General features: G+C 33.2%; 2 protein-coding genes across 3 annotated transcripts; one reads left to right on the top strand and one right to left on the bottom strand.

Moving 5' to 3' along the window:
- The first annotated feature begins 3,628 nt into the window (after positions 1–3,628).
- On the top strand, positions 3,629–5,811 carry LOC124820938 (uncharacterized). 2 transcript variants are annotated; one of them, XM_047292732.2, is made up of 6 exons: positions 3,629–3,951; positions 4,191–4,261; positions 4,340–4,503; positions 4,598–4,647; positions 4,944–5,018; positions 5,136–5,811. In XM_047292732.2, the coding sequence occupies exons 1-6, from the start codon at positions 3,698–3,700 to the stop codon at positions 5,650–5,652; spliced, it is 1,131 nt and encodes a 376-aa protein (XP_047148688.1). In that variant the 5' UTR covers positions 3,629–3,697; the 3' UTR covers positions 5,653–5,811. The 2 variants fall into 2 exon arrangements, with proteins under 2 accessions (XP_047148688.1, XP_047148687.1); XM_047292731.2 differs by having other exon boundaries at positions 3,630–3,951; positions 4,182–4,261.
- Positions 5,812–6,739: 928 nt separating this feature from the next.
- LOC124820937 (glucose-6-phosphate 1-dehydrogenase, cytoplasmic isoform) lies at positions 6,740–14,931 on the bottom strand. Its single transcript, XM_047292728.2, has 16 exons — positions 14,771–14,931; positions 14,033–14,239; positions 13,640–13,725; positions 13,170–13,236; positions 12,866–13,052; positions 12,095–12,252; positions 11,943–12,011; positions 11,123–11,181; positions 10,812–10,848; positions 10,238–10,309; positions 9,817–9,964; positions 9,567–9,662; positions 8,004–8,074; positions 7,468–7,583; positions 7,183–7,228; positions 6,740–7,102 (listed from the first exon to the last, which is right to left on the bottom strand). The coding sequence occupies exons 2-16, from the start codon at positions 14,207–14,209 to the stop codon at positions 6,935–6,937; spliced, it is 1,557 nt and encodes a 518-aa protein (XP_047148684.1). The 5' UTR covers positions 14,210–14,239; positions 14,771–14,931; the 3' UTR covers positions 6,740–6,934.
- Positions 14,932–22,953: the final 8,022 nt, after the last annotated feature.

Here is a 22,953-nt window from a genome sequence, read left to right as displayed (position 1 = left end):
TTCACAACTAGAAGTAGGTTAAACTCAACTAGATGACATATCAGAGTGATACCAAAAGCGTCTAAGGATACCAGGAGTGATGAATAATACTACGCAATCAAGAGTGAGTGAAACTCAACTAGTCAGAAGCAACAGTGGTTACTCAATAGGACTAGGGACACTAGACATGGTTTAAAACACTCAAATTTACTTCATTGAATACTTAATGGAACCTTTTAAGTTAACTTAGAGGAGAACTAAATGAAGCTCTAATGAATGAACCAATATTAAAAGTGTTAGTGTGTTGTAGTTTATCTAGTAAATGATTGTTTCTTAATGGAAGCAATCTTCATATACACTCAAGCTAGCAACAAGGGAATGCTTTACATTGGCGAGCTTCTCTAGTTAGAGAAAGAAGGCTTTCCAACTTTCAACCAATCCAATATTGGAATGAGCACAAGAGTACCATGAGAAGGAGACACATACTCTCATACTACAATACAGAGCTAATGGATAAACTCCAAAGGCTCTAACAAAGAGAATTAAGTGTGGAGGATTCTAGGAAAAAGATGGAGCTCTATATGATAAGGGCAGGAATTAGAGAAGAGGGTGAGATCACCATATCTAGGTTTCTTAGTGGTCGTAACCTTGAAATTAGAGATAAAGTGGAGTTGCTACCATACCAAGATTTGGTACAATTAAGCATCAAAGGAGAACAACAACTTTTGAGAAGCAAGCTTCACTCTAGCTCTAACATTAAGAAAGACTACAAGAGGGAGGATAAACAAGTAGAAGAAGTAGAACCCTCTAGGAATCTAGGGAGAGAAAAGAAAGAAGAAAAAGAAAAAGAAAGACCAAGGGTGGAAATATCATCACACACTTGCATTAGTGACATTCAATGTGTCAAGCGTCTTGGTAGAGGTCACATTGTCTGACAATGCCCCATCAAAAGAACCATGATAATAAGGGGTAATAATGCCTATAGTAGTCAAGAAGAAGAAAGTGAGAGTGAGAGTGAGAGTGGGAGAATTAGCGTAAAGAAGCAAGAAGAAGGTGCAAGTGAGGACGTACATCCTTGTGAAGACAACATTCTCCATAATCAACCTAGTTCACAAGAGCTCACCCAAAAAGACAACATCTTCCATACTAGATGTAAAATCTTAGACAACAAATGTTCTTTTGTTGTGGATAGTGGCTCATGTTCAAATTGTTGTAGCACTAGGTTAATTAACAAGCTTGAATTAGCTACTTTTCCTTATCCTCAATGTTATAAATTTCAATAGATCAATAAGGACAAGAAAATGGAAGTTAATTAACAAGTGATGGTCAAGCTATCCATAGGGACTTATGAAGATAGTATGTTATGTGACATAATACCTATGAATGCTTGTCACATTTTGTTGCGAAGTCATTGGCTTTATGATAAAGAATCTTTACATAATAATCATCAATCATAATAAAAGAAAGTTTTACTTCATCTTCTCACACCTTCCCAAGTAGAAGAGGATCAAGCGCAAATGAGAAAGAAAATAGAACAAGAAAGGGAAAAAGAAGGTACAAAGAAAAAAAAATAAAAGACACATTTTGTTCTAAGTGTCAAAGCATGATGCACAAGTCTCAAGAATGCCCCAATAAGAAAATTATGATGTTAAGGGCCAAAGGCTTGTGTAAAGATATAAACTTCTCCTTACCATCTTCCTCTAAAAGCATGGCTAGAAAAGACCCAAAAGATCCTTGTGTTTGAGATAAAATCTTCAAGAAACATGCTCCTACTTTCCAAGGCCTTAATCATTCATTTTGATTTAAGGTGCATCCTTTATGGGAGCTATATCCTTCACATACTCATTATTATAACACGTGTTCTAACTTGTGTTATAAAATGGGTATTTGACCTTGACAGAAAAATAAGAGAGAATTGGAGGTAATGAAGAAGAGGAAGTTGCCTTAGCCCATGTTGAAGATTTGAGGGCAAATCATTTTCAAGAGTTAGTGAATGATAGCAAATCCCCTAGCCATGGTCAAACACTTTAAAAAAGAGTGAAAGTCATCCTTGAAGATGATATCAACTCTACCTTGTGGACCCCCTTTGGAGCCATCATGGAGTATAGCTTGAAGAGTAGTGTAGGTTGTTTAGGCCATTGTATTCTACCATGTAGTGTAGGTTTGTTTAAATCTTGTATTAAGGCTTAATGAGCATAAGATTTTCCCTAAGTTAGACATTCAAACCAAGTGGAAAGTGTGTGTCATGTGTTATGCTTCCATTAGAGAGGATTTGCTTTTAGAAGTGACCACATGACACTCTAGAATTGGAGAGATTTTGCTTTATGAGTGACCACTTGTCCTTCTACCATTGGAGATGATTTGGACACTTGTCTCTATCTTAGAAGGCCTCTAAATTCATCCAAGCCTTGTCCTTTAGGGTTTTCTTTTTCTTTTAGGGTTTTAGGAGACACCCTTGTCTATAAAGAGATGCCTCCACCATTGTAATAATCTTGAAAGTTTATTAATGTTATGCTGCCCAAATTTGACCATACATTAGATAAAGACTAGAGCAATCCTAAAACCCCTCTAGTCACATTCCTCCTTGAATTGACCTTACCTCTTTTAGATCCACCAAACACTACACCACCACCACCATATTTCCTAAAGGTTGTGAGTTTCTACACAATCCACACCTTAGCCCATCATCCTTGGATCATTTACCACTATATTTCTACACCATCCATCCATTCGAAGAAACACCTCTCCATACACATCTCTTAGGTTTGGCCCAACCTAACACAAGGAGGTTACTATCATTCAAGCCTTCATCAAACAATTTTCACATCAATTTCGTTGCATCCAATGTTCATTCCGGTTCTTCTCTATTCGGTTAGCTTCTATCATGCTACAAAACTTGGAGAGCTTACATCAATACGTTATTTTTAATTTTATCTACTTGAATTTAATATAAGATAAGGTTGTAAGTTTATAAATTCAGTTAAAATATAAAAAATTAAAAAATTTTATAATTAGTTAGATATCAAAATTTGAAAGTTCCTTTATATATATATATATATATATATATATATATGTATGTATATATATATATATATATATATATAGAAAATAATAATAATTAAAGAAAAATATTATTATTAAATAAATATTATTTATTAAATAAATAATAATATATAGAAAATAATAATAATTAAGGAAATTTTTTTTTTTGTAGTTTAATATTAACTTATATGCATGTTTAAAAAATATGAAAAAAGTTCCAAAAATTACATTATGCAATCGATAATTTAAGTTTATAAATAAGTTAATGTTATTTTTTTTCTCTTTAAGAGAAAAGTTTATTTAAATATGTTATTCATTATCTAAAGTAAATTGTGGAATTTGATAATGCTGAAATTCGATACTTTTTATGTAATGAAATGAACTAACATATGATTATTATCCGTTTCGCAATTAAACTTTTTCTTACAATTATAAAAATTCATTCTAAATTCTAAACATTATATTGCTGTTACAGTGATAAAGTAGCAAAAATGGAAAAATCACATCACATTATTGCTCTATAAAATATAGCCGTTAGGGTGGCCAAACCACAAAGCAATTCAAAATAAGTAGACCGTTGGATAAATATAAATATTCAAACAATTGTCGGTACTGTGTGAGTGTGCGACTATTGCCCCCCAGTTTTCCTTTAACCGTGACAAAGTCCAGGAGAGATATGGAGAACAAAAGAATGGCAGTTAACGGGAAACGCAGCCCCAGAAGCCAAAAGATCCCATTAGCAGATTCCAATGTCCAAAACATGGCGACCCTTTTATCCCCAAGGTTCAAATCTGCAGCTGCTATGGCTGGTTGGGATGAAGAGGCACTGTTATTGGCCAGCCTCATCGTTGAAGACACGCCAGTTAGAGATTCCAAGCACAAGAAACGCTCTCTTTTGAATTCCAGTTCTCCATCCACCAACTCATCAAGGTAGTGTCTCTTTTTTCTCGACAAAACTTAGATGCAATTTTCGTAACATAGGTTACCAAAGTTACCCTCTAGTGCAAAATGAAAAATACTTTGGGATGAAACTTTAATATTGATCGAAGAGCCTATAAAAAATACCGATCAATTATATTCTTTTTTTCTTGTGTTTTTGTCATTCTTTTTGTCTTTTTTCTCGGTAAAGATTTTTTTTTTCTCAATAACTCTGGTTTTAGGATACGTAGAACTTGGAGGACTTCACAACAACCAATCCCTGTAATTCTTGATCTTGATGCAGAAGAAACTCCCAAAAAGGGTGATTTCACTATCTTAGAAGTCTCAATTTTATAGTTGTTTGCTTTCTTGTGTTGTGACTAATTGCTTCGATGAACAGAAAGTGGGAGAAAGAAGAAGGAAGAAAGGGCTGGTGTTAATAACGAGGGAAGAAAAGGAGGAGGAGGGGATGGGAATGAATCGAAAGAGAAGAACCCGGGTGCCCCTTCTTCTAGTTCTGCTTTACCCTGCATTGATAAACTTAGGGACGAGCTTTCCTGTGCTGTAAGAGCCCTATGATGTTTATTGGTGCTGATTTTGATCTAGTTTCATATTTTTTTTTTCGGTATGAATGTGACGTGTATATGTTTTTTTGCAGATTTGTTTGGAAATATGCTTTGAGCCAAGTACCACTCCTTGTGGTCACAGGTAAACACCCAACGAAACTGAACTTTTTCTTTGATCAAGAAATCTATTTCGGAAAACATCCTTTGCAGAAATTTATTCTAGAAAACATCCTTTAGGGGTACTCAATTTAATTTTTAATATATTAAATTCTAGATTTCTGATATAGAATCTACAAATTTTCAGCTATTTCGGAAACTGATTTTAACATTATATGAACTACTACATTTCTGGTGTGAATACAGTTTTTCAGCTATTGCAGACAACTAAGCTAGTAATTTTTTCTTGGGATACCAAATTTATGTTTTACAATTTTGCAGCTTCTGTAGAAAATGTCTACGATCTGCTGCAGATAAGTGTGGCAAAAAGTGCCCCAAATGCAGGCAATTAATAAGGTGTTACTCTATTATTTTTCTTTCACTTTACAAAAATATATGTTTTCAATTAATTTCTGTCCCAGAAGCATTCTAAATAGGTGGCTTATTTATATAATCCCTCTTGATCAATTGCAGCAATGGACGATCATGCACGGTAAACACAGTCCTCTGGAACACAATCCAGCTCCTGTTTCCCCAAGAAATTGAGGCAAGAGAAGCAGCCCGCTCCTTGAATAGTCGCCAACAAGCTCAAAATCTGAGTCCTCAAACAGCATTTTATGCTAACCTAAGGAATACAAGCATACAACCTTCTGGTGGGGCATCAAGCAGAAACAATTCAAGGAAGAGTGTGGCAGTCACATCAACAACACAGGAGGATGAGGATGCTGCATTGGCTAGAAGGTTACAGAGAGAAATTGTTGAACAAAGCCCGGGAACAACTCGAATGAGAACAAGAAGAGGGGTTCCTACTAGCCAAGATCAGGATGCAGCTTTGGCTCTAAGGTTGCAGAGAGAAGAGTTCATCCAAACCTTTAGGGGGAGCAGCCAGGAACAGACTATTAGGCTACCTTCACCGTCTTTTGCAAGAGCAAATTTGAGGGCTATGGCCTCAAGAGCCATGAATCCTAGGACTCGTGACAGAAGAAGATAATCCTCGGATGAATATGTGCGGAAAAATATTTTGCACCATAGAGACCGTTAACCATGAAGAAATGTTACAACTGTAGTTCATTATCGTGATCTTTGTGTATTTGGTTTTCAAACTGAACTGTGCAAACTCAACTTAGTTAACTAAAAATTTTGCTAGAGAGACTGTTGTACTGTTGACAATGTAGCATTTTAATAATTATTTAGATTTGAAGTGCACTGTTTTGGTTTTGAATTGAGGGTTCAAACTAAATTGTGCAAACTCTAACCAGCATTCTGAATTCTGATGTTTCTGAGCCATCTTAACTTTGTCGATGTTTGCATTAACACCGACCGTTCTTAAAGGTTGTAAAAGCAAAAACAGTTTTGTTCGAGTCGCATTTTATTGAGAAAAGGATGATTATATCAGAAGACATATTATACATGTAATGATAAAATTAGTATTTGAAAAACTTAAAAATTTACTCTGCATTATTAATTGTGAAATATACTTTTACTAAAATTTCTCTGTATAATCTGAAATTTTAAATACATTTCCTATATAGTTTTCTTTAAAATATTATTTTTGTTATAATAATGTAATACGAATGTGCAAAGAGTCTTTTATCCTATTTCGTCTTCTAAAATAAAATTAAAATATATTTATGACCAGTGACTAATTGATTTGCTTGCTATAGAAATTAAAATAATGAAATATGTTTTTTATCTTTTAACTTTTAAAATTAATTTTTTTTCTAAAATTTTAGTCCAATTTAATCTCTTAATCATAAAAATACATAACTAAATTTTGTTAAATTTATTTAACTTTTCAAACGTTTTCCATCATAATATTTAAGTTTTTGCACTGTTTAATATATTTTAACTTTAATATTAGTTAAAAAACACGTTTGAAGTCAACTAAACTTAAATAAAATGGTTAAAGACTAAATTTCTGTATTTTTAAAGTTAATTAACTAGACCAAAATTTCAAATAGTGAATAATTTTAATTTTATCTTAAAATTAAACAATTGGCCGAAAAAATTAGAATAATATGATCCTGTGTGCCTTGGACACGTCAGACCGAAATTAACACCTGATGCCATTAGTAGTATAGTAGAAAAACTTCATTTTCCATTTATTTTGCATCGAAAGACAAATCTATTACACAAACTACCTCAAAACACTCTTAACATAAATTGAAATGCTTGATGCACATCCATGAGGAGTGCTTCATAGGGAACCCTTTCAAGCTTATTGTGAATTCATGACCAACTAAAACTTCCCCATTTTATAACATTTGATCACTCTACAAGGTAGGAGGGATCCATATATAGCCATGTGTTTGAACATAGCCAGCTTGTTCAAGTAACTGATCTGCTTCTGCAGGACCTCTGCTTCCTGGTTTGTAAGGGATTGGCTTGAACTCCCCATCATCAATTCTGTGCAAAAGTGGGGTGAAGATTTGCCAAGATGCCTGATAAGACAACCATAAAGCCATTAAGTTTGTGAAGCAAACACTTTTGCAACACTCTATCAAGCATGTAATCATCTTACCTTCAACTCATCTCTCCGGACAAAGTGTTGCTGATCACCTCTAATTCTGCCAAAAACAATCCAATTTCCGTTGTTATTTAATGTTCATCTATTTGTTTATGACAGCAGAACATATTTCTAAGTAATGCAATGCTTGCAGTTCTATCACTACTGCTCGGTGGACTTCTGTGTATCAAGTTATGTATAAGAATAGTTTACAAAGGACCTCTTATACATCCATCTGCATCGGTATTCCGCTAGAAACCATTGACAAGCTGTAACTATGAACAAGGAAAAGGAACATACGTGTCAAGAATTAGGCGTTCATAAGCCTCTGGAATGGTTACCCCTTGATACCGTTGTCCATATGACAAGTCAAGTTCACTTTGAACTGCAGACATCTCTAGTCCAGGTTGCTTGACCTGCATGATAAGACATTCAACAAGTCAGTTCATAATATTTATTTTATTTAACCATGAAGTATTTCTTCAAGTGTTATTTGACAGAAAACTAGTAGATGGATGAACTTCTTCAATAGTTTGGCAAATAGATTTGGTCGAAGCAACAGTAAAAAAACAAGCATATTATTCTATTTACATTTGTAGAAAAATTATTCTAAACTATGTTGTGAAATATATATATATATATATATATATATATATATATATATAATATATCCAGTACACGAACATTCACCCTATAAAGCAAACTCCTTCTTTCAGTGCTCTACTTCAGATCCTAAATAAATTAATATAACATATAAAAGAGAACTGTAACAATGAATCAGATCAAACAAGTGGCATGATCAATCTCATTATGGGACATTAGAAGGGCTGGCTCACCGTAAGCTTCATGTAAATAGCTTCAGAAGGCTGGAGGCGGATAACAAACTCATTTCTCCCCTGCTTTTGACCTAAAATATTAAAATTCATAGTCATGTTTATGCTAAACTAGCATTTTTTATGAAAATGAAGAATATATTCAAGCAAACAATGATATTGATAGTATGTGTATTCATAATGGACAAACACGTAAAGAATATGTGTCTCCTTTGTAATTGTGGAATATGGAGATGAAATCACCCATCTAAAATTTGCCAGTTTCCACTGAAATAAGATTAGTTTAGAGTGAAAATATGTTTGAGTAGTGCAATAATCATCAATATCAAATGTTGCCAACTTCTTCAAATAGAAGAAACAAGGAATAATCTTTTCAATCAAGACAACAGATAACTCACCAAGATGCAAATGACATCCTCCTAGACTATCACAACACATCACAAAAAACTAGAATGATAGGAGCCAACAAATGCACACAATATTTTATTGAAAAACCCAGAAAACTATTCTCTGTATATGTAGAAAATGTCATCATCAGTTTGGGAAGATTGTTATCTATGTAATCAGGGTAACCCTGCGGTGGCCAACTGAATGGATGCCATAAATTTTATTTCGGATCTAAAGAATTGAATAAAAAAATTATTAATCTAATTTGATCTATTAAAAAGTTTAATTAAAAATCAAATCCATCTTGATCCATTCCATCAATCCATTCATTAACAATTTTTTCATGGGTGGATATCCAACCCATCCATAAAAATGATATATTTTTGAAAAGTAACAATATGCTTTTAAAACAATTTTCAGAAAGAAATTGTAAAACAAATTTTAAAAATACTTTTTTACAAACTGTTTAGGGTTTAAGAAATAGTTGGTTAAAAAAAAAACTGGTTGGATCATATTTTATTCATTGAGTATTGATGGGAGGATCCATTAGATTTTGAAAAATAATGAATGGATCATTAATCATGGTAAAAATAAATTGATATAATTGATCTAGTCCTTCTTGTTTTAATTTTCTAATGGATGGTTTGGATGAATTTTCTTCTAAATAGACTGGATAGATGATAAATAAACAGATTGTTCGCTACACTTCACCCCTCTTTAAAGAAGAAACAAAAATAGAAGCATTAGTGAAAATGATGAAGCAGACTGAGGGTCTGCAAGCCTCCGTCGCCATAGGCCCCAAACCTTCTTTGTTCCAGCCTATCACTCTCCCCCACTTTTTCTTCATACTTATCCCCTTTGCACTCTAACAAAATGTCACCCTCACTTCCTCTACCCGCTAATGTTTATTTAGTAAATGAAAAGAAAATCTTCTATGGATATTCATTTTTATCCAACCCTTTGCTTACATAGGTCTTTAATTCACAACCTTTTCTTTTATTTCTACTCTGGTTTTTCAGGTCACCTCCTATCATCTTATATTTCAAAATAATGACATTCTTTACTATATCGGAATCCACTTTCACTTTCAAGATTGATGTAGAGTGCAGCAAACAAAAGATACATGACAAGCCAAAACATGTTAAAGAGACCGAGATGTTAAAAGTTATAGTGACATACACTTGAAAATATCACCAGGAACGTCCTTGAATTGGACCCGTATCTCAGCCTTTCTAGAATTTAGGGCCTTCCCTGCTTTTAGTATGAAAGGAACACCTGATGCAAAAGAGAGAAAAAAAATTATACTTCTTTTAGGCACTAGAATGAATTTGAACTTCATTTACTTTCCAAATATTTAGTATCAAAGAAATTAAAAGATACTCCGGTATCCTATTTCTTTTTAGTAAGAAATGCTGAAATTTCATCTGACCTTCCCATCTTTCATTGTGAATTCGCAGAATAACAGTAGCAAATGTTGGGGTGTTTGATTCGTCAGGCACAGTTGGGTCATCTGTATAGCCTTCATATTGTCCCAGAACAACCTCGTCATCTCTAATAGGGAGCACTGATTCAAGAACCTGCACTTTTCATATCAACCCGAAAGAGTTATAATCTATAGAGGCTTCCATGACTTATCTCAAAAACAAGGTAGCCATAAAATGCAACATGAAAAGTCTCAGTATTCGAGTTACTAAAATATCCCTCTGATGCAGCGCTAGTATGCAAAATTAAATTTAAAAAAAGAGCAAGAGATTGGTACTGATATTGATTACTTAGCGCTGGGATTAGATAGGAGGAATACACGAGAAGTGAGTAATAATTCCAGTAAAATTGAATGGAAAGAGGCACACCTTCACTTTCTCATCCCGAATGTGCTCAGGCTTGAGAGACACTGGTTTTTCCATAGCAACCAAGCAAAGAACCTGAGTTGGTAGAAAAATAAAGAGAAAAATATATTTGGCTGATAAATTTCTGATGAATTCATTAATGGATACCATTTTGCATTTGGAATTTCTTTAGTACATTATAAAAGTAAATTTTAAGTGACGATTTTAAGATATTCAGCAAATCAAAAGCATCGGCACAAGGCTTTCCACAGTTCAATCTTTGAATTACTAGTTTGAGTACTTTCCTTTTATTTATCTTTTCAAATGCCAAAGTTTCCTTCAGTGCACATTAAATAGTTAACAGTTGTAGTTTCGATCACTGCTAATAAAATACTTATTTGAACATTGTAGCACTGAAGGTTTTATGCTAAAATTTGGTTATGTCAAGCACACCCTTAACAAAATTTCAACCGTCGAGAGACGTGAATTGAAGTATTATTGTTGTATCTCATTATTCATTAGAAGTTCGTACTTCATAATACAACCATAATTATAAAAGCCAGTATATGAAATTCTTTCATTAAAATCAGGGCATCACCTGCAGCAGATGGTTTTGAATAATATCTCGAATAATTCTGCAAAATAAAAACACAGTAAATTGACGGTTTTGGTTCCTTTACTGCAATAAATAATTATAACATTTTTAAAATAATTATTGAAAAATCCACCAAAATATTTCAACCATGGAAGATAGTAGGAACAAAATTAGAAATTTCTTTCAATATCAGCAACAAAAATAAAATTGGCAAGCAGAAACTTGTTTTCTTTCATTATCATTTCATTCCATAATCTACAATTGGAAATCACTAGTCATTTGATAACTTCGCTTAATCAAATTTCGGCACATACCCATACTGGTCAAAATATCCTCCACGGCCTTCAGTTCCAAAATCCTCTCTGAAAACTATCTGCAATACAGTTAACAGCCCATTCAAGTTTAAAAGAATGGCTTACCAACTTTGGTAATGCAGTAGTTAAATGGATAAGGCAACAAAAGACAGTTAAGCCATATTTGAGATTGTTGTAAAACATGAAGAATGAAAAAAAGGTGGATAGATATGATAGGGCAGACTATGAATTGCCAGTGCTTGACAAGCGATACCTTTCCTAACTTCAGTTGTGTAGATATTTAGAGATATTCAGAGATATTTTTCTAACTTAATATATCTAACAAATTATTTATATGCTATCCAAATAACAAATTATTTATATGCTATCCAAATAACATATATATATATATATATATATGATAAGAAAATATTCGTTATAATTGAATAATGATATTTTCTTTTCTACGTAAATCAATAATCAACTATATCTCATACTTATTTTCATTATCTTTTCTGTCTTTATTCAAGGGCTTAAAAGTCTATAAATACATATCCATATCATGAAATTCTCTTATTCACTTTTATATTCATGTATTCTATAATTTCTCTTGTTCTTAATGACTTAATGTTGGAGAATCTTCTACAAATAAATCTGCTCTTGGCCTTCACCAACAACTCTGCAATCAATTCTTAGAAGTACAAATTTGGTTTCTCATGAATACCACCTTTTTCCATATTGGGAGAACCATGCTTATTTTCGGTAAGAACAAGTTGAATGGAGAAAATTTAATTAACTCTTAACCCAAAATTGTAACTCTTCAACAACTAAAAGTTCTCACCTGCACATTGTCAATGTTGTCACGGTTCCAAAGAGGCAAGAAAAAACGATTTGCAAAGCGAAGTACCAACTGCCAGGGGTTAAATGAAATAGATTAATCATCAGAAAAAATTCATGAAACAAATTAGAAGGCATTGCCTAATCATTAAATACCAAATTCTGCACTAGTTCCTTTCCCAAGTAGTGATCAATACGGTAAATCTGTGGTTCCTCAAACAACTTTCCGATCTCAGTACTGAGTTCCTCAGCAGATTGTAGATCCCTACCAAAAGGTTTCTCAACAACAACACGCGTCCATCCACCAAGATCAGCTAAGAAAAGGAACCAGACGCAGCCATATCAATACAAACAGAATTAGATTTGTGGATAATAGATAGAAACCTTGAAATGTAAAGGAATATAGCAAAGACAACTGTTCTCGTCACAAAAAGTTTTAGTCTGTGCTGATAAAGAAATGGGACTGAAGATGATTTGAAGCCAAAAGTCCATTTTGCAAATGCTAGCTACCTAACACAAAGTTCAAGTTTTTTTCATTATTCTTTCCTATTATCTAAAAGCTATAAATATAATACAGCCACCAGTAGCTATCTTGTGAAGCCAAAATCTTATACCAACCACTGGAAGGAGCTATATCTCTAAGCAATAACCTCTATTAGCACCATTATTGTCAGGAAAAAGATCTTGCAGGAAAGTACACAAGTATCCTATATTTAAATAAAAGTATAAGAGCTTCTTAGAGTAGATCCTGTGGTTCGGAGAAGACTAATGTTTGACCAAGCATTATCCCAACAGTTGTTGAACTATGGATCACTGTTGCGATCCTATCCAGGACCCCCTCCCTCAATATAAAGCAAGTGGTCCTTTAAAATATTTGCAATCAAAAAGGTAATTATCAATATCATACATTGTATGATAGAAACTTACATTTATTCATGCAACAAGTCTTGATCATCTTGCAAACAGATGGATATACAGAAGGAGGAAGAGCAAGATAGAAAAGCCTCCGAGATAATCCCTCTACACTGTTTTTCAAATATTCATGCTCTGAAATCTCTTTATCCAACAGGCGAAAGCCATCCTCAGAATCATAAGAGCCACATACATATTTGATCTAAAAAGAAGTAATGGGGAGACAGGGAATCATAATTTTTAAATCAACCAAAAAAAGGGTTACGTGTGATCAACATAATATTAGTAAAATGGTTCAAGACAACCAAATAGAACTAACCAGTTTTAAAAACTTCTCTAAATCCTCCAACTGTTGGGGGGATACACCTTTTCCAGGAACAAGATAGCTGCACATCAAATCATATTTTGCAAGGTTTAGAAATAGTTTAAACATGTATCAAGAGAATACTTGAGCTAATAGGATAGGATGAAGCATACGGTAAAACAACTTGGTGAAAGAAGCACATTGTTCACAGAAAAAATTTCACAATAAATTGTTTGGCTAAAAGAAAATAAAGATCCTTCAAGTATGCTGCATTAACTACTTCCACAATTTAAAGGACAGAACTGCAGTTACAAACACAATCTAGTAACATCAAATCAACATCAACAGTTCTGAAGTTGAAGGCTCCAAGTGATATATATATATATATATATATATATATATATATATATATATATAATTTATTTACTATTCAAGAAATTCCTAGAAAAGGATATAGACTTTTATTTTGAAAAAAAAAGTCTCACCTCCGCAACCGGTCTCTTAATTCATCATCAGAGATTTTTGTCCTTGCATAGCCAAAAATATGAACTTCTTCTGGTGGTAGGAATCCCTGCAAATAAGGACGCTAAAAGTTGAAAAAAGTTGCTTTAAGAAAACAATCTTATAAAATATTCCAAGATATTTTCCAAAAAATGACGAAATAGTAATTGACATTTAATTTTGATGTCAGAACAATGTAGAACAAGTGAATAGAATCTTTTCACACAAAAGAGTCTCCGTTTATGAAACACATTCTGCAATGTGTCCCATAGTCCAGTATCAGTCCATGATCAGTTACATGATCATCAGCACTTGATATTCCTCACTTGGACAACTGTTATCAAAAGCTAGCATTATCCATCAAGATTCTGCTTTACCTGCAGATATAGGTGGAAAAGTGCGGGAAAAGTCTTCTTCTTAGCAAGATCACCAGAGGCACCAAGTACAACTATAGAGAGGGACCCAGTTTCAGGTACATTTCCTGTCTCTCTTGCTATGGCGGATTCACTGCCAAAGCTAGCTCTTCGTTCAATGTGCCATTCACTTGTTCCCATCTTCTAGAAGCACCAGAATTACTTGAACCACTGAAACAAATTGGTAATTAGTGTGATCTAATCAGTATCTGATAAGAAATTATATGCTAATATCTATAACAGATTCTATTGATAAAGATAAACTGAATAATGATATGTGTCCAGAATTGAGAAAGCAACAGGGACGATGACCCTGATTATCCATAACATGGCATCCAAAAGTGCAATCTGAGAAAGCATCACCAATCCAAACAGTAAAAAAATAAAAACATCCAAATAAATACCCTTTCGAATGGTGAATACAGTGATTTCAGTCCAATCTCAGACATTACTCACCAAGACTAAAATATCATATTCTGAAACTCACCCAGAAGGGGGTAAAAACAGTAAAAACAATTAGAATCCAGAATAGCAAAAACAACTGGAATTTAGAATCAATCTTGAAAGCAAAGAGAGAAAAAAAAAATAAGAAAGAAAGAAAAGATCGGGAAGAAAGAGTTTTTGCATGTGGAAAGATATAAAAAAATCATGAAAAAAAGGGTGATTCTTCACCAGACATGCAAGGAGCAAGAGGGGAAGTACCAAGTGATGGAGAGTTAGCTGAAACAGTGGCTGATTTTGATGATAAGACTGTGTTGTTTGAGGGAGAGAATTGAAAAGGAGAAGAGAGTCTTTTAAGCTGGAAAACTCAAACAGTTGTTGGTTTCTTCACCAACTATCTCTGTAGTAATTGTGCCAATGTCAGCTCATGGGTCAGAGCCCTCATTGCTGACGCATATTTAGTCTTTTACTTATTTCTGCATTTCCTCCAAACTTTCGTTTTTTCTGTTCAGACCCCTAATTTGGATCATGCGGATAAAGTGCTTTAGGAATACAGAAAAATAATTGTTTCTGTACAAAATTGCACTGTGAATTCTTTTCACTGAAACATATGCTTCCTTTTGACATTTTCAGACTAACTACCAACGGTAACATAAAGTCAAATTTTATTTATCTTCTTTGATACAAATTAAAGAGAAATTAGTTTGGAAGAGAAGAAACACCAATTGAAATTAATCTATGTGTATATTATAATCATTTGAAAAACTAATTTTCAAATAATTTTATAAATTAACTTATGTGCTAATTACCTTTTAGTTTATATAAAAGTATTTTACTTTTATAATTAAAATTTTTAATGTATGTATTTGATCACACTTTATCAATATTTTTATTTAAAAAGAAATATTTTTATTTTTTAATTTAATTTTTTATTTTAAGAAAATATTTGACTCTAGAACCAAATCTTCTCAAATGATAAATTTGAATAACGCAATCTTATAAATATAGAGAATCACATGGAAAAAAGTACTTCTCTCAAAACACTTTAATAATCATTAAAACTTCGTACATTTCTGTACTAAATTCATTCTAAATGCAATTTAGATTTGAATTCAATTATTGTGATAATAAAACTTAATTAATTTAATCTTGATTGAAAAATAATTATACAATATTTTAATGTGTTAAAAATATTTTTAATTAAATTTATGAAAAGAAAACAAATAAAAGTGATCAAAATTAAAATTAAAATTAATAGTCTTTAAATATAAAGTTATTTTCTCCAAATAAAGTATGAAAATTAATCTTAAAAATAACTAGTAAACTGCATTCATTTACGCACATGAAAAAAGGAAATATAAATTTGTTCAAAGAGGAAGATGGAGAAATTATTTCTTATTATACTAGTAATATAATAGAAGAAAAATACTAATACTTAACATTTGAAATATAAAATTATTTAATATTTTGTTTATCTACTTCCATGTGCCTCATTGAAATTTTCAATGCATTTATTACATTATCAATAAAAATTAAAATGATTAAAATCTTTAATAAATGCAGGGGGAATGAATGTGTTGGACAGTAGGAGGCATTTCTGAGGAAACTGACCACACAGCACTGAAAAGATAAAAATCATAAATAAAATTGAGAAATAAAGATAAGGGAAAATATTTATTAATTTAAAATTTAAAAAAATCAAATTATCCAATCTAAAAAGTATTGTCTAAAATTATTCACATTATTATATTTAAAATCAAATTTTAATTTATGAGATTATAATATTATATGATTTTATATTTATAAATTAGATTTTACTCATTATTGTATCTCGTTAAAATTTTCAAATAAAACTTGAAAATGATCATCCAAAAATACAGTAATAAACCATATAATCGAATAATTATATTTAATAATATCTCAGTTCAGTTTTAATAAAACGTATGCTTATGGTCGAACGGTCCTATAGAGAGTTACAACATATAATCAAAATATAAACACAAGTTTGACCGAACAGTTTTCAAAAACCAACCGAACGATCATACATACGAAGATGAGAAAGAGGCGAACGACCACCTCACTACAAAACTACCCTACTGACCGAACTTCATACTGTTCGGTCTTAATTTCGACTTCTACCAAGTTTTCCTCTTCCAGCGTTTCTTCAAGTAGTTCGTCTCCTCCTGTTCACATCCACACGGATGATCATTGCAACGACAAGGACGGACGTACAAAACCAGACGACACAAGGAAAACACAGGGTAAGCTTATATAATTTAATTCATGCATCAACATATATGTTAAACAATCCAACACACGAGAATCTCAACATATGTATCATACAAAGCCTATCACTAGACTGACCGTCTGGACTGTATGACATCTGTGTAGCTACGACGTTCGTGCACCCGGGTGATGTAGTAACTGGAATACTCTCATCAGCTGTCACCCGAGGTTAATCCTATCTGTCCAAAGTACCCCTAAGGACTAGGACCTCCTGTCGTTCCCACACATGACCTACCCTCTTTTACATGAGGACGGGTACTCACGGAACATCAGGACGAATCGACAGCTTAGCATTACCACAGTCATACTTTACCAATTCCAATATTCACTCATGAGTCGTTCCTCCCCAGAACACTCGTTCATAATTCACAACATTTCATCCATCTCATATACTCTTCATCTTATATTACTCATTACTTTAATTTAATCTTTACCACTTCCAATAACGTCTAATACCGAACGTTCATTCCTCACTCAGAACGAGGATGAACATTAGGGACGGGACCGAAAAGTTGCACGTTCCAGATTAACATACGACCCACAAAGTTACTAATAAGTTTAAGAATAAACCGAGTACAATCATATACTATATGACGAACGTTATTTACAACATGAATCAGTTGAATGAACTGACTCTCGTGAGTTCAAACCAATACTCAAAGAATAAATCAAGTACGGAGGCTCTATGCCGGATCCAATGAAGGTAGACACGTCAAGACGTTAACGAACCATATTTAGAATAATTCATATACAGAAATCCAATGTCAGTGAATGACCGAACATAGTAAAGGAAAATTCGATTGAAGTTGGACGTACGTTATTTCATCAAGAGGGATTGATTAGAAACAAGTGCAAACGCTTGGTATAAGCCCGGGCACCACTCATTACGAGAGCTTGGTGTGAGACCTAGCACTACTACTTATAAAAGGAAGATTAATAAATAAAAATATTGTCGGGATTTGTGTTTAAGAATAACTATCATATACAACTACATATATTTACAAGGTTTAAGTTTATTGCCGAATACTCAGATGCAACTACGCTTGGCCGAACGCTCAAGCACAGTACTATCACAAGAAAACGCTCGTCCTCAACTAGAATTCTTTCCAAATGAAAGAATTCAATTTGAAACAAGTTTAATAGAAACATCGACGGTCAAGAACCGTTCAATGACGAACGTACACTATCATAGGAGAAATTTATATCCAGAAACTCATTTATCTTCAACTCATTTCTCCATAAATAATATCATAACTGTATAAAATACATATCAAATAAATTTGCATACTTCATACGATCCATATTGTTACCAATAAGGAGTATTGGTAAATCTTGAAGAAATTTGTTTTGATGATGCTACAAGAAGTTTTAGTTGAAGAAGATATTATAATTAGTTAAAAGCAAGTTGTAGAAATTAAATGTAGTAGGAAATTCTTGTAAACCTTGTAAAACTTGCATTTTTAACTTGCAATAATCGATTATGATTAAGCAATAATCGATTATCACAAGTCATACTTGAATAATCGATTATCACTTCATATAATCGATTATCACATCTTTGAAAACCTGTAACGGACTTGAATAATCGATTATCACTTACAATAATCGATTATTCATGGCAGTTGGGAGCTGTCCTTTGGCATTCAGTGTACTTGGCTATATATTTTGATTTGGAGAAATCAGAAGGTAACGTTGTTGAACAGAAGCTCTTGCAGAATACTGTTTGTTAGAGGAAGTTCTCAGAAGCTATAGTTCAAGTTCCCTTGCTTGGTCTCGTGAACAGGAGAGGCTCGCGTGTCGTGTGTCGATAGTCGGAGCAAGCTCTCTTCGAGTTAGCAAGGTGCTCTGCCTGGTCTCGTGAATAGGAGAAGCTCGTGTTTCGTTTGTCGATAGTCGGAGCGGTTCTCTTCGAGTTGGCAGAGTGTTCTTCTTCCGGTTCGTTCGTCGAAGGAAGGTTTATTTATCTGCTTTATTCACTATTTCTTGTAATCTGTTAAATAACTTTTTAGTGAAAAAGGTTAATCACTATTTATAGTGATTAACGACTGGACGTAGATTCTTTTGAATCGAACCAGGATAAAAATTGCTTGTGTGATTTTCTATTCCCTACACTTTTTATCTTTTACGCATATCAACTGTTTGATAAATTTTCTCTAAGAAAATTGTTTTTCTAAAACGGACCATTAAACTTGATTTGTGACCGTAACACGCTTTCTAAGTATTTTATTCCGCTGCGCGACTCTATAACGGTACCGATTGTTCCAACAATTGGTATCAGAGCTTGCTTTGATAGTTTTTCAAAATTTGTGAAAATGGCTGGTCACAATCAAAACCATGTATATGCTGAGGGTGCTTCCATTAACAGACCTCCTTTGTTTACGGGGGAAAATTATGCGTTTTGGAAAATTAGAATGCAAATATTTTTGGAGTCTATTGACAGGGGTATTTGGGAAGTTGTTATAAATGGACCAATTGTTCCCACTATTTTTGTAAATGATATGCAGGTAGAAAAACCATTTTTACAGTGGACTATGGATGAAAATAGAATAGCACAATATGATGTTAGGGCTAGGAAATTAATTTTATCTGCACTAACCCTTGATGATTTCTTCAAAGTATCTGTTTATAAAAGTGCTCAGGAAATGTGGGAATTTTTAAGAGTCAGTCATGATGAAGTATCGAATGTGGCTAAGTTGACTTGTTCGAATTCATGCTCTACATCAAACTCCTCAAGCTCAAGCGATTCTAATGAGCAAGAAAATCTATGCTTGATGGCCAATGATAAATCATCTGAAAGCAAAATATTGAAGGAAAAGAAGGACTATCAAGGTTCCTCTTCAAGCTTGAGATGTTATGGATGTGGTGAAAGAGGCCATGTGAAAGCTTATTGTTCAAGCAACAAAAGAAGTAAAGAAAGAAAAGAAAAGAAAATTCACAAGAAGAAAAAGGTTCACGTTGCGTCGGAGGATAATGCATCAACCACCTCTAGTTCAAGTGATTCTGTTGAAGAAGTAAACTTATGTTTGACAGCTAATGTTGATGACACTGCAAGCCAAGTAAGTTGTTCTAATTCTGAATCTAGTGAATTTGATTTGCAAAAAGCTTTTCTTGAATTGCTTGATGAATCTGAAAAATTGAATGTTGCTCATAAAAATTTGAAAAAGGAATTTAAAGAATTGCGAATTAAATATGAGAAGGCATTAGATGAGGAAGTAAGTTTGAGAAATAAAATTTGCAACTTGGAAATGAAAGAGTCTTCAAATGTTGAAAATCCTGTTGAATGTCTTTCATGTAAGAATCATATGCTTGATATTGATATTCTTGAAAATCTTCTTGAAGTTGCAACTGGAAATAATAATGTTGAAATGCCTATAACTGTTAGAAAGGTTTATAAAAACAAAAGTGTTTTTAAAAGTAAGAACCAAATTAAAAGAACCCGTAGGGTATGGGTTGAAAAAGGAACTGTGTCTTATAGAAATCCAAATGTTGTCACATGCTTTTATTGTATGAAAAAGGGGCACACTTCTAACAAATGTAGAATTAAACATTTTGATGTTCCAAATGGAAAATATGCTTGGATTCCTGTTATAAAGTAAATTGTCTCTAACCTCAAAGGACCCAAATGAGATTATGGGGACCAAAACTCTATTGTTTTGCTTTGCAGGTTAATTTTTCAAAACGAAAAGAAGACTCTATGGTATCCTGGTATTTTTTAAGAGCTTTGAAATAATTTGTGAATGTTAGATGTGTCTTAAGTTGAAAATTTGGCCCAAATTCGTGTTTTTCAGAAATTAACGTAAATAATCGATTATCAAGGGTAATAATCGATTATCTCGTCCTCAAAAATTTGGATTTTGACAATTTGGCTCGCACATAATCGATTATTTAAAGTAATAATCGATTATCTTAAGTCACAGCGTAAAAAAAAAAAAAAAACTTTTTTTATATTTTTTTTATTTTTTTTGGAGTCTGTTTCTAAAAGGGGATTATTACATTCAGGGGAAGATATATGAGGTATTATGCTCTTTCATGTTATGAAATTTCAATTTTATTTATGTTTTGAAATGCATCTTTTGATTAATTGAGGGGGAGATCATATTTAGGGGGAGCCTTTAACATCCGATCTTTTTGCTTCTGATCAAAAAGGGGGAGAAGAATAATACAAGGGGAGAAGTATAAATTATTAGAGGTATTGCTAACCTTATTTTAGCTTGTATGTTTCGCAGGTAAGCCAAACTTGCTTTTAAAATTTGAATTTTTGATCATCATCAAAAAGGGGGAGATTGTTACCAATAAGGAGTATTGGTAAATCTTGAAGAAATTTGTTTTGATGATGCTACAAGAAGTTTTAGTTGAAGAAGATATTATAATTAGTTAAAAGCAAGTTGTAGAAATTAAATGTAGTAGGAAATTCTTGTAAACCTTGTAAAACTTGCATTTTTAACTTGCAATAATCGATTATGATTAAGCAATAATCGATTATCACAAGTCATACTTGAATAATCGATTATCACTTCATATAATCGATTATCACATCTTTGAAAACCTGTAACGGACTTGAATAATCGATTATCACTTACAATAATCGATTATTCATGGCAGTTGGGAGCTGTCCTTTGGCATTCAGTGTACTTGGCTATATATTTTGATTTGGAGAAATCAGAAGGTAACGTTGTTGAACAGAAGCTCTTGCAGAATACTGTTTGTTAGAGGAAGTTCTCAGAAGCTATAGTTCAAGTTCCCTTGCTTGGTCTCGTGAACAGGAGAGGCTCGCGTGTCGTGTGTCGATAGTCGGAGCAAGCTCTCTTCGAGTTAGCAAGGTGCTCTGCCTGGTCTCGTGAATAGGAGAAGCTCGTGTTTCGTTTGTCGATAGTCGGAGCGGTTCTCTTCGAGTTGGCAGAGTGTTCTTCTTCCGGTTCGTTCGTCGAAGGAAGGTTTATTTATCTGCTTTATTCACTATTTCTTGTAATCTGTTAAATAACTTTTTAGTGAAAAAGGTTAATCACTATTTATAGTGATTAACGACTGGACGTAGATTCTTTTGAATCGAACCAGGATAAAAATTGCTTGTGTGATTTTCTATTCCCTACACTTTTTATCTTTTACGCATATCAACTGTTTGATAAATTTTCTCTAAGAAAATTGTTTTTCTAAAACGGACCATTAAACTTGATTTGTGACCGTAACACGCTTTCTAAGTATTTTATTCCGCTGCGCGACTCTATAACGGTACCGATTGTTCCAACACATATCATACTAATAAATCATTTTCCACATAAACAATCATATCAGTATTCATACTTTATACATACATTCAACCACTCAACAACATGCATTCATTATCAACGAACGTATAACAACATACAATTAAATTAGATAAGCTTCCCTTACCTGGATACGTGATTGAACGTCCTAAGGATAGGTTTTTGGTTCGTCCAACTACAATCTTTCTACTCTTAATGATCAACAACTCTTCAAACTAAACCAAACAACATGAAACCAAAAATAGCTTAGACTTCATGCCCGCATGCAACCAGAGCTTGGTTTGCATGTAGCGGAAGACGAACGATTAAAGACAGATACACTTACCCGTTCAAACTTGAAACTTGTTCGGTTCAAAATGAAGCTTGGGACGCCGGAAGTGCTTCCACGGTGCCTAAACAGAGATCGGAGTAGAGAAAGGGTGAGTTTCGATAGAGAGAAGGGTGAGATTCTAGAGAGAAGGAGGAGAAATTGAAAGATCAGGTTATGGGGAAGAAGGTGCATGCAGAGTACGGGTTTTCAGAAAATCAGTTTTGCTTAAAACGAACGTCTGCTCGTCTGCTGACACCTGCATTCCACTATCTGATTTTCGAATTCTCGTTGATTGACACCTGGCGTCCATGCAGAGGAGTTTTGGGTGCATTTTTAATGATTCTGACACGAGGGATTTGGGTGCGTATTTCCGAGATCTGACAATAGTCATCCAACAAAACGATAAAATTGTATTGATCTTGTTTTCATCAAATTGTTTGTTTATCCTTAGTCATTTGTTTTAGTTATAAACTCAATTTAAATAATTTAAATATAATTAAAGTATACAATTAAAATTTTATCTTATTTCAACTTAACAAATTTCAATTAAAAATTAGTAAAATAAAGTTCGCTATTTTTTCTTG

Source organism: Vigna umbellata, chromosome 5 (assembly GCF_029865625.1).
Source record: "Vigna umbellata cultivar VRB3 chromosome 5, Vumbellata_1.0, whole genome shotgun sequence".
Taxonomy (NCBI): Eukaryota; Viridiplantae; Streptophyta; class Magnoliopsida; order Fabales; family Fabaceae; genus Vigna; species Vigna umbellata.
The sequence above is the reverse complement of the archived record's forward strand: the minus strand, read 5'-3'. Positions and strand labels throughout refer to the sequence as shown.

Coding starts and splice junctions, on each gene's coding strand:
- LOC124820938 (XM_047292731.2), top strand. CDS start 3,698: ATGGAGAACAAAAGAATGGCAGTTAACGGGAAACGCAGCCCCAGAAGC. Junction 4,262..4,339: donor AGAAGAAACTCCCAAAAAGG/GTGATTTCACTA, acceptor TTCGATGAACAG/AAAGTGGGAGAAAGAAGAAG. Junction 5,019..5,135: donor AAATGCAGGCAATTAATAAG/GTGTTACTCTAT, acceptor GATCAATTGCAG/CAATGGACGATCATGCACGG.
- LOC124820937 (XM_047292728.2), bottom strand. CDS start 14,209: ATGGGAACAAGTGAATGGCACATTGAACGAAGAGCTAGCTTTGGCAGT. Junction 10,849..11,122: donor GGATATTTTGACCAGTATGG/GTATGTGCCGAA, acceptor TTTATTTTGCAG/AATTATTCGAGATATTATTC. Junction 8,075..9,566: donor TCCTGGTGATATTTTCAAGT/GTATGTCACTAT, acceptor TTAATATTTTAG/GTCAAAAGCAGGGGAGAAAT.